Here is a 15,914-nt window from a genome sequence, read left to right on the forward strand (position 1 = left end):
CCATTTTATTTTCTAGAGTACCTGGTGGAAGTTAACCAAGACTTCTGGAATTCCAGAACTGTAGTTCCACATCTGCCACCGGCTATGAGTGGGAAAGTCATTTCCACTCTCTGGGCCTCTTTCCTCCTTCTACAGAGTGAAAGACTTCCTCCTGACGGACATTTCATGGCCAAGGGTACTTCAAGGGTAGAAACAATGAAACACATCTGGGATCCTATTTCCATTAAGCGAGAAAAGGGGAGGCTGCATGTGTACGTTTGCAAAGGCACAGGAAAAATGTCTGGACGACCACTCTCAAACTCTACATGGTGCGATGAGAAAAGCCGTGGGGCGGGGGTGAGGGGAGCAGGGGTGAAGTGGGGGAAAAATGGAGAACTTTCACACTGAAAAATAAATCTAAATATGTCTGCATTGTTTAATTTTGACAAAATAATTTAAGACTTTTGTAATTATAGAAGGAAAAAAAAAAAAAGCTGGACTCTTCGGCACAGAAGGGCAGCTCCTATCAGAGGGCTGACCCCTCCAATGGCGCAGTCCTTCCTTCATGACTGCTGTCAACATGTGCCAGGCTGAGCAAGGACTTGGGACCCACTAGGCCCCCTGAGGGACTCAGGAAGGAACCATGGACAAGTTTGCTCTGTCCTTGCTTTACTGGCCCCCTCAAGGTCACTTCTGCAGCTTTCCCTGAACTTTGATCCTGTCCTCACCATCTCAGCCCAAAAGCAGTGGTCAGCATAGCACCAGAGAACCCAAGGTCCACCTCCCCACAGGCCAGGCACTTCCTTTATAAACAATGGTTTTTCAAAAAGGACCACTGATCAGTTTCCCTCTCCTTCATCCTTTTCCCCACCCCACACCCAGTCCTAACCCTAGATGCCTGAGGACCTGTCCCTTGTTCCCCACCCATCATCCCCAGACATCTAGCTACTTTCCTGGTCACCCCACAAAAAGCACTGCTCCTCTTCCCTTGAAGCTCCAAGTCCCCTTAAAGAGACATATTCAAGGAAGGCTCTCTTGAGACAATGTTCCCAGGCTCTGAGAGATAACCTGCCATAAACTATGGAGGTTTTGAAGTGGCCCCATAACCCCATAAACTAAAGCTTTGAAGCTGTCAGCTTCCATCCTACACACTTGGAACCCCACCCACCCCTCATCCATCTCTCTCATGATTTGCATACAGGTGTTAAGTCCTCCAAGACTCAGCCCTCTTGAGGGGTAAGATTGTGTCTTATTTTTGTAAATCCCGAGTTTCCATCCCATCAAGCCTGCCACAGGCATTTAATACTTACCTTCACCCAAAGCAGCAGAACCGCGTTCACCCTATAAACCCGCGGTGGTGGTCAAGAGCACGGGTTCCAAATCGAAGACTCCAGGTCTGAATTGCCTCTGGTGATTACCAGTTATACAACCTTGAGCAAATGTTTCCATCTGTTAATAAAAAAGTACCTACTGCACCAGGATTATGTGAGATAATTTAGGTAAACTTCTTTGCAAGGTGCCACTCACATAAACAAATTGTGGTTGCACCAGACTCTGTGCTAGGTGCTGGAGGTCTATGCAAAAATTAGTAAGTCAGGAAAGGGCCTATACCTGTCAAAAATAAGTGATCAAATGTGTATGAAACAACCAGTGCAGGGAAGCAAACATAGTAACCAACATGGGGAAGCGGAGCAGGCCAGCCAGAGGCCCGCAGGACAGAATCAAATCAGACCTTTTCCCCGACAACTGGCCCCTGCAAGGCTGACAACCCCACAGAAGGCTGCACCACTGAAGAGGTAACCCCACTTGCTGAGTGAGCCTGGCCCCAACCTGGGGAAGGAGGGCAGGAAGCAGAAAAGCATGACATGTTGGGCCACTTGGCCTGTTGCCCACCTGTCCCCATCCAAGTAGAGCTGCTGCCCCTCCCTCCACCTCCCCAGCTCCCCAGGACAAAGGAACACTTCTCAGCCACCGGTTCTAAAACCAGATCTTTATTCTCTAGTTTGAAAAGGAGGGTTAAGTGGTTGTGTTTAGTTCCAGAGAACAAGGCCCAACAGTAGAAATTACAGGGAAGCAGACTTCATTCATTATAAGGAAGAATTTCTAACAATTAGAATTACCCTACAATAGAACCAGGGCCTCAGGAGGTGAGGGGACTCCCTATCACCTAAGTGTTCAGGCGGAGGCTGGCTGTCCATACGCTAGAAATGCTGAAAGGGAAACTCACCCTCCTTGCCCATCAGCTGACCTTCCATTGTCAATGGGGCAGTCCTTTCCACAACATGTCGAGTTCTGAAAGGAGTGAAGGAGGGTTGGGGTGTTCAGGCAAAAGCCCTGACATAGGGCGGCTGACAGCCAGGGGATGCTCTAAGCGCTGGGACGGTGGTGGATAAAGCAAGTCAGACCAATGGCAAGATGCCCGGGGTGGGGGTGGGGGGGGTTGAACTTCAGGGAGGAAAGGAAGCCAAGTACTAACAGCAGACAGGTCTCTCCAAGTCTGGGTGCCTGTGCAGGGGTTGGGGGGGACAGGGTGGGGCAGGTGGGAGCAGCCTGGCTTGGCCTCCCAGTCCTGGAAAAGGTCCAGGTGCTGCCTAACAAGGTTGGCAGGTTCTCCCAGGTGTATCCAGCTGGTCCACTTTTCCTCCCAGGTGCTCATCCACTAAGGACTGTACCACACCTACTTCCAAAAAATGAGCTGAAGGAACTCATATTAAGAGAGAGAGACATTAAGGCGTTACCACCAGAGGAGGAGGGGCTTCCTGTCCACTGGTGGCCCCTCCGGCGGGAGGGCTCTAAGAAGTGGGTAGAGCTGCTATTGCTACTTTTCCAGGGCACAGGACAGTCAGGACCAAACTTTAGCAAACATCAGCTGAAGGCCAGGGTCTCTGCTCTGCAAGTGGGCTTCCTGATGGGGGGGGGGGGAGACGACCTCCCTCCTTAACAGGGCCCAGCTCACTCCCCTTCTTCCCCTCCCTCACCTACAGCAGCAGCACAGGGCACAGTGTGAATGACGCCCAGGTCCGCCCTCCCTCGGCCCCGTGGCCCCGCCCTCTCAGACATCATGCTTCTTCTGATGGGCCAGGAGCTTCTCCTCGTCGTCAAAGGTCTGGCCGCAGATGGCGCAGCAGAAGGCGCCATCCCGGATGTGGCTCTTGCGGTGGGTGATGAGGTTGGACTTCTGGCTGAAGCTCCGGTCGCAGTCGGGGCAGGCGTAGGGGCGCTCGCCCGTGTGGATGCGCCGGTGGGACACCAGGTTGGACTTCTGGCTGAAGGCTTTGCCGCAGTCGGGGCAGACGTAGGGTTTCTCGCCGGTGTGGATGCGCCGGTGGGCCGCCAGGTAGGGCTTGTGGCGGAAAGCCTTCCCGCAGTCCGGGCAGACGAAGGGCCGCTCGGGCGCGTGGTCACGCCGGTGGGCTGCCAGGTGGCTGCCCTGCGAGAAGCGGCGCCCGCACTCCTCGCAGGCGAAGGGCCGCTCGCCGGAGTGGACCCGGGAGTGCGCCACCAGGTGGGTCTTCTTGCCGAAGTTCTTCCCGCACTCGGCGCAGGTGAAGGGCCGCTCGCCCGTGTGCTGCCGCTGGTGGGCCCGCAGGAAGCGCTCCAGCCGGAAGCTCCGACCACAGTCTTCGCAGCTGTAGAGAGAGGGGGGCACTAACACCCGGTCCTGGCGGGGCTCCCCGGGGGCCTCCAGAGGCTCCGGAGCCGGCTCCTGGGCGGTTTTCAGTGGGGCCTCGGAGGTGGGCTCCGATGAAGGCTCCAGAGGGCCGGCGGGAAACTGGGGGCTCCCAAAGCCGGGGGCCCCCTGGGCCGCCCCTTCGGATCGCTTGTGGATCTTGCTGTGAGACAGAAGGTTGGGTTTGTGGCGGAAGCGGCGGCCACACTCGGTGCACGGGTAGGGCTTCTCGCCGGTGTGAATGCGCCGGTGGGAAGTCAGGTAGGGCTTATTGGTGAAGCGCTTCCCGCACTCGGGGCACTGGTGGGGCCGCTCACCCGTGTGCACGCGGCGGTGGGCGATCAGGTTGGGCTTGTGGCGGAAGCGCTTGCCACAGCAGGCACACTGGAAGGGGCGGTCGACAGCGTCTCCGCCTGGCCGGGGGGCGGTCACCGCTGGGCGGCCCCGTGGCCGAGGCCCGAGAGCCTTGGCCGCCGCCTCCTCCAGGGCCTCGGCGACGTGAACCCGCTTGTGAGCAACTAGCTGGTCCCACTGGGCGAAGCTGCGGCCGCAGTTGCCGCAGATGAAAGGCCGGGCCTCAGGGGCAGGGGGGTGGCACCGCCGCAAATGGGCTCGCAGCTGCTTTCTTCGCCAGAAGCGTCTTTCACAGTCGGGACAGGCGATGGGTCGCTTGGCAGCCGAGTGGGCCCGCAGATGCAGAACCAGGGCCACCCAGCCTCGGAAGCTCTGCCCGCAGAGGTGGCAAGCGAAGCCCAGGTCTGGGGTGGCAGCAGCATGGACCTGGCAGTGTAGTGCCAAGAAGGGGGCGTGGCGGAAGCGCCGGCCGCATTCGGCACAGGGCAGAGGCAGCCGGGCCTGGCAGCGGCGGGCATGAAGCCAGAGGGCCACCCAGCCGGTAAAGTGCCTTCGACAGTGGGCACAACGACGGGCCCGCCCTAGGGCCTGGCTGCCTGACTGGGCCACGGAAGAGCCTTTCGACCTCAGCCCTTGGGGCTCCTTCTCCAGGGTCTGGGGTGACTCCTGGGAGGGCCCAGAGAGGAGTCGGGGCTGGGAGGGGCCCATGGCCACGGGGCCCCTGCAGCGGCGTTCCAGCATCGGTTCTTCCTCTGCTGAGGGTGGAAAAGCATGGTCACTCTAGAGATCACATATCCTGCCCCCAGTTCCTCCTCTGCAGACCCCAGGCCCACGAGGAGCTTGCCCTTCTCAACTCATAGAGTCCTGGAATCCAGACGACTCTTCTGTTTCCTCGTATTGCTATATTATTTCAATCTTGGGCTCCTAGAGACCATTTCAAGTATATCTGTCATTAAGCCTTTACTGACCCTGGAAGGAGGAACTCTGACACTTCTTGGAATCCCCCTCAGCCTGTGTCTGGCATGGAGTAAACACTCCAGTAGTGACTGCGCAAACATTCCTGCCTTAGGACTCACCAGAAAACGCAGTCACCTCTCCCCACAGAGCTTTACACCTTCCCAGGTGTTTCCCTGCTGCCCTCTCCTTGTTTCTACCATTTCCTGTTGCCATATCTGAGCTTCACAGCAATTCTGAAGCTGGACCAGAGACATAAAGCTCCCTGTTTGGCAGATGAAGCAACTGTGATTCATAAAAAGGTGATGAGACTTTCCTGAGGGCACAAAGTAAACCAACAGCAAGAACCAAGACCAGGGGACAGGTCTTCTAAACTCCCAGGCCAGTGTTCTCTGATATACCTGGATTTGCCAAGAGATAACAGAAAAGAAATTCCTATAGCTTCTCCTTTCTGTTATCCTCTCCTGAGCTCTAATCTAATCTAATCATGGGAGAGACACTTTGGCCTTCCTAACCTCAGTCTCTCACAGGAGAAGCCTGAAGAGCCAGTGAGAACAGCCTTTCTCGGGAATAGGAAGGGAGCACTGAATGCTACTCCCAGCACGATGCCAGGCCGCTGCCTGTCCAGACTGTGCCCACATTCTGCCCGCCTGCCCTCCTCCACCGCCACACTCGATTAGGACATTGCAGGAAGGAGAGCTCTCCGAATCCAAGAACACCCACAGCCTGCTGCCCTCAGGGGCGATCCCCGGCTCTGCCTCCCTCTGGTGGTAGGGATTACTGGGGCCAGAGAAGGGGAGGAAGAGATTGTAATCTCCTGTCCCCCACCCAGTCCTTCCTCAACCCCTCCAGGGGTTGCCCCACATTCAGCTCTTCCACAGAGCCAGGGAGCACAGATTCCTGCAGGAGAGCCTCCTACACCCACTCTGAGGTGGGGTGGCAGGTAAACTCCTAAGGGACCATCACTGCCTGCTCGCAAGTTCCAGGCACATCCTCGTAAATTCCCCAGAGCGCATCCTCCTCTCCAGGAGCATAGATGTGACTCATTCCTAATGGCCAGACTGAGCACAGGGAAGGCTCCCAGGATATGAGAAGGTGCCCCTTCCCCCACCAGGTGCCTTCCTTCCACCAGGCTGGGGGGGGGGGGGAGGCCTGAGCACTGGGGCCATGGAATGGTTTGAGAACCCAACAAAGAAGGCCAGACTCTACCCTGGAGGCTGTGGAGCTGGAGATGAGGCTTTGTCCAGCTCCTCTTGGGGAGGTTCCCGGGGATACTTCTGCGGCTGGAGCGCCTGCTTCGGCCCACACTCTGGTAGCCCCCAGATGTCAGAGAAAACTGCAGCAGTAAAGACACCCCTACCCCCATGGCAGAGCTCAGACCTCTGACGGTAGAGAGGCCAGCCTTACCTGTGGGGAGGGGAGAGAAAACGCGCATGAGGCTCGGAGCTCCCCTAGGGCAGTCATCTTTGTGTCCTCGCCAGCCACCTCCCCCTCCCCCACCCAAGCCCCACACCCCGCCTCCAAGTGACCTTAATGGATATTGGATTAGCAAATGAACCTGTCCCCTTCACCAAGAAAGCACAGGGCTGCGTTTGGGGGTCACTTCCTCCACTGGTAAGGTCATAGCACGAATTCTCCATGCTGGTGGCCAAAGGCCGGCCTGTGGCAGGAACTCTGGAATCCCTGCTGGCTCCCCTTCCCCCACCCTCCTCCCAACAGGAATTCCAGGCCCGTTTCCCAGGGGGCTGCGCTGGCGAGCGCGTGTGACCAGAACTCGGTCATAATCGCCTGGCGCGTCCTGGGTGGCAAAGGGCCGTGGAGACCCCACACCCCCCTTTTGTATTCGCGCGTGTCCCCATGTCCGCATTCGCGGACACACGGCTCCACGCTCCCCGAGTGGGCCCTTTCGGGTCCCCACGCAGAGCGCAGCTCGCGGAGCCTGTGCGCAGGTGCGCGGGCTCGCCCCCATATTCGGTCCAGCAGTGCTCCCCCCAACCCAGCGCACAGACGGTCACGCGCCCGGCAGGTAGGGCCGCCCCGCCACGGGCTCGCGTGGAACCCCGCACCCTGCCCGGACGAACCTCTCCGGCGGGGAGCGCGGAGGCGCGTGGCGCGTCCATGGGGCTGGAAAGCCGGCGCCGGCAGCCGCGCTCCCCACCCCGCCTCGGCGACAGCAGCAGGTTCGAGTTCACCACTGCCAGGCCCGTGCTCAGCCCCCCCGCCGGTTCCCAGCGCCACGTGACTACAGGAGCTGCCGAGGGTCAGTCCTGGGCTCGGGCCGGCGGCCGCGGCCGGAGGGCGGGGCGGGCAGCGGGGCCGGCCGCGCGGGGTCCCTCTCCCGCCCCCAGCGCCCCCTCGCGGGACGGGGGCGGCCGCCGCGGGCCCGTCTCTGCTACCATGGCGACCACAGCTCGGATTTTTCCGGGACGGGCCGGGCTCAAGTTTCCCGACCCTTTGTCCCAACGGAGGACGCGGGTGCCTGGGAGACCGCGTGGTCAGACTGCGGTCACTCGGCTTGACCGGGCCTCGCTGGCTTCTCAAAAACTCCTAGCTGGCCCGAGCCTTCGAGATGGCGCCCCCATCCCCAGGCCGTCCCCTCCTCTTTTCCGGCCACCTCGACCTTTGGCCGGGCGGCGGAATCTGAATACCGCGGGGGCTGAGCCGCGCCGGCCGTCCACCTGGCCGGGGGCGCGGCCGACCCAAAAGCCTGCCTCTTGGGCTGTTGAGAGGTGGAGAAAGCAAAGGCCCGACCGGGTGAACTTCGAAAAGGGAATAACCCCGCTTCCAGAAACTAGCCGAGCGCAGGCGTTCCGGGCTACCGTGGCCGCGGGGCGCGGGGCGCGGGGCCTGGCCGAGGGGCGGTCCTCGCACCAGGGGCGTTTCGCTCGGAAACGCACTGCAGCGGGTTGGCGAGCGCGGAGGCAGGTGCGAGCCTGCGTCCATGACTCACCGGCTAGCAGGTGGCCTTGGCTTTCCGAAAGAAACACTTCCTGAGTTTTCCAGGCTTGTACAGTTTCACGTAGTTTTATGCTTTTACACACAGGCAACTTTCTAATTATATGGTTATTTTAAAAACACAATCTGTTGCATTAATAGGAAATAAAATACAAAAATTTCTCATTTTTTCTTCCTAGAGTCAATGACATTTAGTATCTTGGTATATGTATCATGAGATATTTTTTTCTATGCATGTTTGACATCATTGGAATAATGCCTTGCAAAGATTATTCTGCTTTTTTCACTAAACAGTATTGTGAATTTTCTACCGTTTATTAGATGTTCTTTTATAACACGATTCGTAAGCACAGCACAAGTGCACATAAATTTTCTACTTCTCTATAACATTATGGATTCATATTTTATCGATATGCCTGATTTTAAAATTCTAGAAGTGGGGAAACTGATGGGTCAAAGGCAAAGTATATTTTTTGAATGTTTTCTAAGCTATCTTCGAGGAGAATTTATTAGTTTTCTTCTGAGAAATGCCCCCGTTTCCATATCCTTGACAACCCAAGCTAGTTTTTCTAATTTAATTTATAGTTGTTATTTCTCATTGTTTTGAATTTTGTTTCTTAAATTACTAGTTGGCTGGCTTGTTTTTTCACATAGTTATTTATTAACCATTTGTATTTTCTCTTTTGAATTTATGTCCCTATGCCCACTTTTCTATTTACCCATTTTTAAAAATTGGGAAATTGACTCCTGGGTATATATCCAAAGGAAATGAAAACACTAATTCAAAAAGATATATGCACCCCAATATTCATATTTACAATAGCCAAGATATGGAAGCAACCTAAGTGTCCATCAACAGACAAATGGATAAAGAAGTTGTGGTGTATACATATGGTGGAATACTACTTAGCCATAAAAGAATGCAATGCTGTTGCCCTTTGCAACACCGTGGATGACACAGAGGATATTATGCTTAGTGAAACAAAGTCAGACAGAGAAAGACAAATACTGTATATTATCAGTTATATGTTGAATTTAAAAAATAAACTAGTGAATATAACAAAAGAGAAACACACATAGACAACAAACTAGTGGTTACCAGTGGTGAGAGGGAATCGGGGAGGGGTAGGGAGTTAAAAGGCACAAGCTACTATGTATAAAATAAATAAGCTAAGGATGTACTACTGTACAGCACAGGGAATATAGCCAATGCTTTATAGTATCTATAGAGTATAATCTGTAAAAATGTTGAATCACTATGCCACACACCTGAAACTAATATAATATTGTAAATCAGCTATACCTCAATTTAAAAAAAGAGTTGGGAAATTGGTTTTATTTCACGTTGTTTGGGGGGCACTCCTTATAAAATAAAAGCTTTTTATGGTTTCTGCCTTTGGTGTTATGTTTAGATAGGCCACATCACCCCCACCCCAAATTAAATTTTATGTCTTTATGATAGAAAATAAGTTTTAATGTCTAATAGTGTAAGTTCTCCCCCTCTACATAAATTCCTTTTTTTTTTTTCCTAAAAAATCTTTCTTGGCTAGAAGCACTCATGTGGTCTTCTAAATTAACTTTAGAATTTCTTGTCAACATTTAAAAATTTTCCTTGTCAACATTTAAAAAATCCATTTGAAGAGACTTAAGATTCATGTCCCTCCCTCTACTTATTCAGGCCTTATTTTACCTCTCACAGTCAAGTCTTCTATCTGTAGAATAAATGTATAACACTTATATTTTTCCTCTAATAAAATTCACAAAATATGAAAAAATACCTTTGTAAGTTCACATAGTTTTGAGGTTCAGAAAATGTGGTAGACTGTATATTGTAGCATATATGTCAAGTTTGGTGGTTACAGAAGAATGAATTTTTCTATCAGTGCGATCAGAAGATACTGGAGTTTCCTCCTAAATACTCAATAATTTTTAGGGAGTCCTTATCTTATGTCAGACATAGTGATAAACTCTCCACATACGTATCTCATTTAATCCTTTTAACAATCCTAGGAAACAGACTCTTCTAGTCCTCCTTTTACAGATGAAACAACTGATGAACTGGGATGTTAAAGAATTTGCCCAAGGCCACACAGTTAGATCGTGGCTGATGGGAACCTAGCCCCGCTCTTAAACACTAAAGTTGTATGTCACCAAACGCTGAGGGGGAATCCCTCATAGACTCACAGACTGTCTTCACCTGTCTGTAGTCAGTCTCTCTTAGCAGAAAGGCTCTTCACTTCAACAGGGCCCCAACTCCTGGCTCACTCCCCAGCCCCCACTAAAACAAATGTCCTTTGGCCCAGGCAGGAGTCAGCCACCTGCTGTAACTTCCTCTTAGGCGTAGCCGAAGGAAACTAAGTTGAGTACGACTGTGCCTTCTCTTGGCAGAGAGAAGATGCAAAGGAGTAGGGAAGGATCCCTGAGCCTTTACACCAACCGGAAATCCTATGCCTTGGTATTTGGGACTCACCCCTCAATGTGCCTTAGAGAGGGAGTGGGGAGGGTTGATGCCACAGCCAGCCACATGGCCAAATGGCCAAGCCCGATAGAGACTGTCTCAGCTTTGACATGCTTGCAAGAGAAAGATAGGGCTATGCAGAGTTGGGGACCCACCGGACAGCAAAACCTTGAGAGGGGCCCTGGGAGGATCCACCTTCCCCTCCAGCAGTGCCTGACCCTCCACACGCCCCCACTCCTGGACTAGATGGCCAAGTAGGTGGGCTTGCCAGGGGATGAGGGGAACGATGTCTCCAGAAATCCTCTGTGAAGATGGATTCTGAAGCAAACTTGGGTCCACTCACCCACGAGTAGTAAAGCCAATCTACTGGCACTGGGTAAAGTGCAGTGTTCACTGTAAGGCGCTGGACAAGGAGCCCAGGGCAGCTCATGCTCTAAAAGCCCAGACTCCTGGATGAGAATGAGGCATTTATTTTTAAAGGCCAGGTGAGGGAGGGGCGTCGAAGAGTGTGTGATGGGCTCGTGCACAAGTCTCTGATTGGCTGGTGCTGGGGTAACAGGGCGGTGTCACAGGGGTTAACGTTATCCATCCTCAGGCTCCAGTGGGTCTAGGGGCTAAGGGCTCATGGTCATCAACTAGTTAACTTCTTCCACGTGGCGGGGGTTTTAGCATCAGTAGAACAACTCAGGAAATGTGCATCAGATACTGTTATCTAGGTACTTCCGAGAGGAATTAAAGCAGAGGACATGGGAGGAAGGGGTCTATCCCGGGGAGGCATCAGGATCCTGCTCAGTTCCAAAGACACCCAGTAGTGTCTCACAGCAGCCCTGTAGCTACAAAAGGGGAAACTGAATCCACATCTCGCAGATGTACTGTCCAGTCCTCCCCACGGGACTCGCTCATACATTCAACAAATATTTAATCAGCGCCCACCATCTGCCACTGTGCCAGTGGCGGGTCCTGACCGCGAGCCCAACAGAAACAGTACGTACCGTTTGTCCGCAGTGTGAAAGGATGTTGAGAGGATGTTGGTTTAGCGATGGGAGGATCTCTTGGGTAAGTACTTCCTATGAAATAAAACCAAATGCTTGTTGGTAATTTCTGAACTGAGGACTGTTGAAAAGCTGGAGGAGACCAGGGAGCAGGAGAGAGGAGAGGCAATCTCCACTCCCATGGGACCTACTGGGACTATTGTCAACTCCGGCTTCAGACAGCAGCTGGAAGGCAGATTTGGAAACCCTCACAGAGCTCATTCCCGTAGGTTTGCGGGCAGTCTGGGGAGGAGGCAGGAAGCGCAGACACGCTGACCTTGGTGGAGGCCACCTCTGCAGGGACAGCCTCCCATGGCCACAGTCACTGTAGATGCTCAAACAGCCCTCTGCCCCGGGGACCCCCCTCCCGCCTCCCATCTGAAGACAAAGCCCAAACTGAGGAAGGCCCGACTGTCCAAGGCTGGAGCCTTGGGTGAAAGGAGTCTTGCGAGGTCCTATGGAAACTCGTCAGGAAAAGAGCAAAGTGCTCCTACTTCTGCAGTTCTAGAAATATCCCTAAATGCAGGAAGGGGGCCTGCAGAATGCATGGCAAGGACAGACATTGGAGGAGAAGCCCTAGGTTGAGATCAAATACCATCCCCCAAACTCTGCTGCACTTCGGTTGCACATCTAGTTCCAGGAGTCCCCTTTCTAAGAGAAAGAACATAGTACGTCTAAAGGAAACCAGGTCTCCTGCAGCGAGCACCCGTGCTGGGCACTGACCACATCTTCCCTCTCCCGGCCTCTGCATCCACCTGGCCCTGCAGCTGCCTGCTCTCCCCGCCTCCCCGCCTCCCTTCTGGCCAAGCTGCCTGGAGCCCAGTCTCCCAGACCATTTGATCTGTTTAAACATAGATCAGGTTGCTGACTCCACATTTGGACAACATCGCAAAAGGCTGCCACAAAACACCTCGTCTGACTGCCTGCTGGCCACTCCGCACAGCTGCAAAATCTCGTTCCCACCATACGGCCTTCGGAGTGGCTGTTTTGTCTGCCTGGAAGGCTCTTCCTCCAGCTCTTTATAGGGTTCACTCCTTCACTTCATTCAGATTTGGGTTCAGGTATCCTCTCCTCAAAACGCACTCCCCAGTGAACCTCTCTCCCCTCTGCATCTCCCACCTGTACAAGGTCCCTGTGGCTGCTTCACAAATGAGCACAAATTTGGTGACTTAAGACAGCATGCATTTAATCTCTTACAGTTCTGAATGGCAGAAGTCCAAAAACAGTTTCACTGGGTGGAAATCAAGGTGTGAGCAGGGCAGTGTTCCCTGCAGAGGCTGTAAGGGAGAATCTGTTTCCTTGCTTTCCAGAAGCTGTTTCCAGCTTCTGGAGCTGGGTATTCTGTGGCCCAGGGCCCCTTCCTCCCACAAAGCCAGGTGTAACACCCTGCTTCAGTGATCACGGCTGTCTCTGCTGTAGTCAAATCTCCCTCGGCCTCCCTCATATGAGGACACTTGTGATTACATTTCAGGGCCATCCAGATAATCTGGGAGAGTTGTAAGGCAAGATACAAATTAAAACTGAGAAAAATAAGTTTTATTTCTCCCTGGTGCAAAAAGAGACTCCCCCACCAATCTCCATCACCCCACCACTTCCCTGACAGCATTTTCTTTAGAAAACTTCTAATTGGAAGTTCTTTCTCTGCCCCTTTGAGATGTAGGCAAATCTTTTTAAAAGCTCACTAAGCCTCTTGCCAGCTTTACAACAAAGGACTGTCTTCCTCAAGCACCTAGGAGCCAACTCTTCGAAATGCAAACATCAAGGGAGCAGTAGCCAATGTCCTGGCCCCAGTGGGGGGTGGGAGCCTAGGTGGACAGCGCCGGGCTCCAGGCTGCAAAACTCCTCCTGTCACCAAGATACAAGAAGCGTATTTTTCCTTGGCATAAAGGTAACTAGCTGTCAAGTAAGGGGGGCACCCAAGTCCAGGTGAATTTAGGATGAACTCTCTGTGATAAACAGTGCGGTCCATCCCCCTCCTTGAGGACTGGTTATGCTGGCGAACAGTGCGCAGTGGGGCTGCGTCTGCGCAGTGGGGCTACAAAACAGGATGGAAGTTCTGTCTTTGCAGTCTCTTAGCATGTGGCTGGTAACGCGCATCTCTTTCTGGCTTAATGCTTATTCAATAACAAAACTGTTTTATTCCTCTTCTACCTTTATGTGGAGCCTTTCTGGGTTGGCAGGAGATTTTGTTTTTAATTTTATTTACCCAACATAATCTCCCCATCTCAAAATTTTTCGCTTATCACATCTGCAGTCCCTTTTGCCATGGAAGGTAACATTCACTGGTTCCAGGGATTAGGGCCCGGGCAGGGATTAAGGCCTGGACAGGGATTAGAGCCGTTATTCAACCCACCACCCACTCCCCCCCCACCACCTTCTAAGCTCCCGTCTCAGCTTTATTGCGCTTCCAGCTTTTATCACCTATCCAAAATAACTTGGCTATATATTCACTCAGATGGCTTCTGTCTAGTTACCCATCAATAGAAGCCACACGAAGGCAGGGATTTGACCTTTTTAAACCACCACACAGCCAGCCTCTACAAAGGTGCCAGCCCCTGGCAGGAACCCCTGAGTGATTGTGGACCAGCTGAAAGAGGAAACGTGAGCACTGGGTTCCCCGATGAAGGTGAGACAAGTCTGACAAGACCACAAGGCAGAGCGCCGAGGCAGCGGCCCGAGCTGGTGTCCACTGCTGACCCTCCAACCTCCCCCCTTGGCTACCGCTTATTAAGCAGGCGATGGAGTCAGATGGAAATTTTAGTGAGAGGAAACAAACGCTTTTTCTTACAGAAAAATTCCAATCGGTATGTGAGTGAGGCAAAGAACAAGGAACCTGTGAGAAAACTTCAGCCTGCAGCTCTCCCACTTGACAGCCTCTGATCATAGGTAGCAGTGCCTTGAACGTACTCTTTTATTCTGGAGGGCGGGTGTCCTTTGGGAACCACTGGCTCCGAGGGGGACTGACGTGGCCAGAGTCACACGTTCAGCGGGAGGAGGGCACTCCACGCCCTGGCGACCACGTTTACCACCTCTTGGGGATTTGCTCTCAGGACTACACATTGCCAGGAGAAGCTGCAACAGATCACCTTGGTGTCTCAGCCAAGAGAGAAAGTACTTGACACTCCCTAGAAATCTACATTTTTACCCCTTCAAGGTCAAATCTCATCTCTGTCTTTTTTCTACTCCAGAGGGGCATCAGGCTCCAGCTTCTTCAACTAAACTCAAAAGATGGATTTAGAAGCCAGTGCATATCCGTTCTCGGTTTAAAATCTACTAAAAGCTGAGCTTGATTTTAGAAACACAAGAAAATTCTGAACAGAATCTCTGAAGTGTGCGATTTAGCTGAGGCAGGTGTATTTTCAAGTGTTTGGTTTCCTGTGAGCATCAGGTGCTGTTTGTGAATGCCATCTGTGCTTGTTTACCAAATAACAAAAATGCTGCCTCTAACCTGAGCTCACTCCTACCCAGGCCCCTCTTGAGTAAAACCACTTGGTGAGTTGGAGAAACCAGAGTGTAAACCTGGCTTCAGCGTGGTGCCTTCTGATGGGCTCCAAGACCAAATCTGGGTCACAGTTAAATTTGGTGCCTTGGGAGTTGGCCGGTGAGGTCTCAGATGTTGTCAGAACTGGTTTGCCTTTGCTGTTTTAAAACATGACAAGAGAGCTTCCTCTTAATAGGATTTAAGAAGGTTTCTTTTTAGGGTGTTACTGGAGATTAAAACAATAAAACATGTTTAATTATTACATAGTAACATTCTATTAAATTACTACATTCAACAAATAGTATCCCAGGTAAAACTACTTGTAAAAAGAACACTTGAAGTGTATTTGATTTCATAGTAGCTAAGCTACCCTGATCGAGAGTCGAGATGCTGCCTGTTCTCTCTGCTTTGTGCTGGTTTCCAGCTGTAACAAACATACATCCGACATACAAAACCATTGCAAACAAAAAGCAACAAAAAATTGCAACAAATTGGCATGATTTAAGGATCACAGGGAGTTTAAAGAAGTTATTAGGGTTAAACCAGGAATCAAAAAGTGATGATAAGCAACCACAAGTATGTAAGAAAAATAATCCCACAGCCTTGTTATTTGAAAAAACGGGGAATTTATTAAGCGCAGAGGAAAGACCCAGCTTGCACTCACTATCCCCATCTAGTGGTAGACCCTTGAATGAGGTTTAATGAGCCCAGTGGGATCTGTTGGACATTCAGCTTCGGTATTTGCTTTCTCACCGTTTTGAGTTAGGAAAGTATTTTGCACTCATGAAGCTGACCTTTTTAAATGTACTTTATAAAAGTGCAAGTTCCCTTATTAGTTTGCCGAATTTCCTTTAAAGAATAATCATAATGGTACATCACATTAATGTTAAGGTGCATCCATTGATTAGAATCCAAGTTTCATTTCCCACCACATTAAAACGTTAAAAATGGCATCCTGATTTCTTACCCTTTTTTGGACATAAATGATAAGATTCGTATGTTTATTCTCAAGAAGGTAATTTTTATTTTTTT

At 51.8% G+C, this 15,914-nt stretch overlaps 1 protein-coding gene across 1 annotated transcript; it reads right to left on the reverse strand.

Annotated features, from left to right (window-relative positions):
• Window positions 1-1,953: 1,953 nt before the first annotated feature.
• Window positions 1,954-7,484, reverse strand: REPIN1 (replication initiator 1). Its single transcript, XM_032483180.1, has 3 exons — window positions 7,039-7,484; window positions 6,167-6,364; window positions 1,954-4,758 (listed from the first exon to the last, which is right to left on the reverse strand). The coding sequence occupies exons 2-3, from the start codon at window positions 6,321-6,323 to the stop codon at window positions 3,032-3,034; spliced, it is 1,884 nt and encodes a 627-aa protein (XP_032339071.1). The 5' UTR covers window positions 6,324-6,364; window positions 7,039-7,484; the 3' UTR covers window positions 1,954-3,031.
• Window positions 7,485-15,914: the final 8,430 nt, after the last annotated feature.

This window comes from Camelus ferus, chromosome 7 (genome assembly GCF_009834535.1).
Source record: "Camelus ferus isolate YT-003-E chromosome 7, BCGSAC_Cfer_1.0, whole genome shotgun sequence".
In the NCBI taxonomy this organism is placed as follows: Eukaryota; Metazoa; Chordata; class Mammalia; order Artiodactyla; family Camelidae; genus Camelus; species Camelus ferus.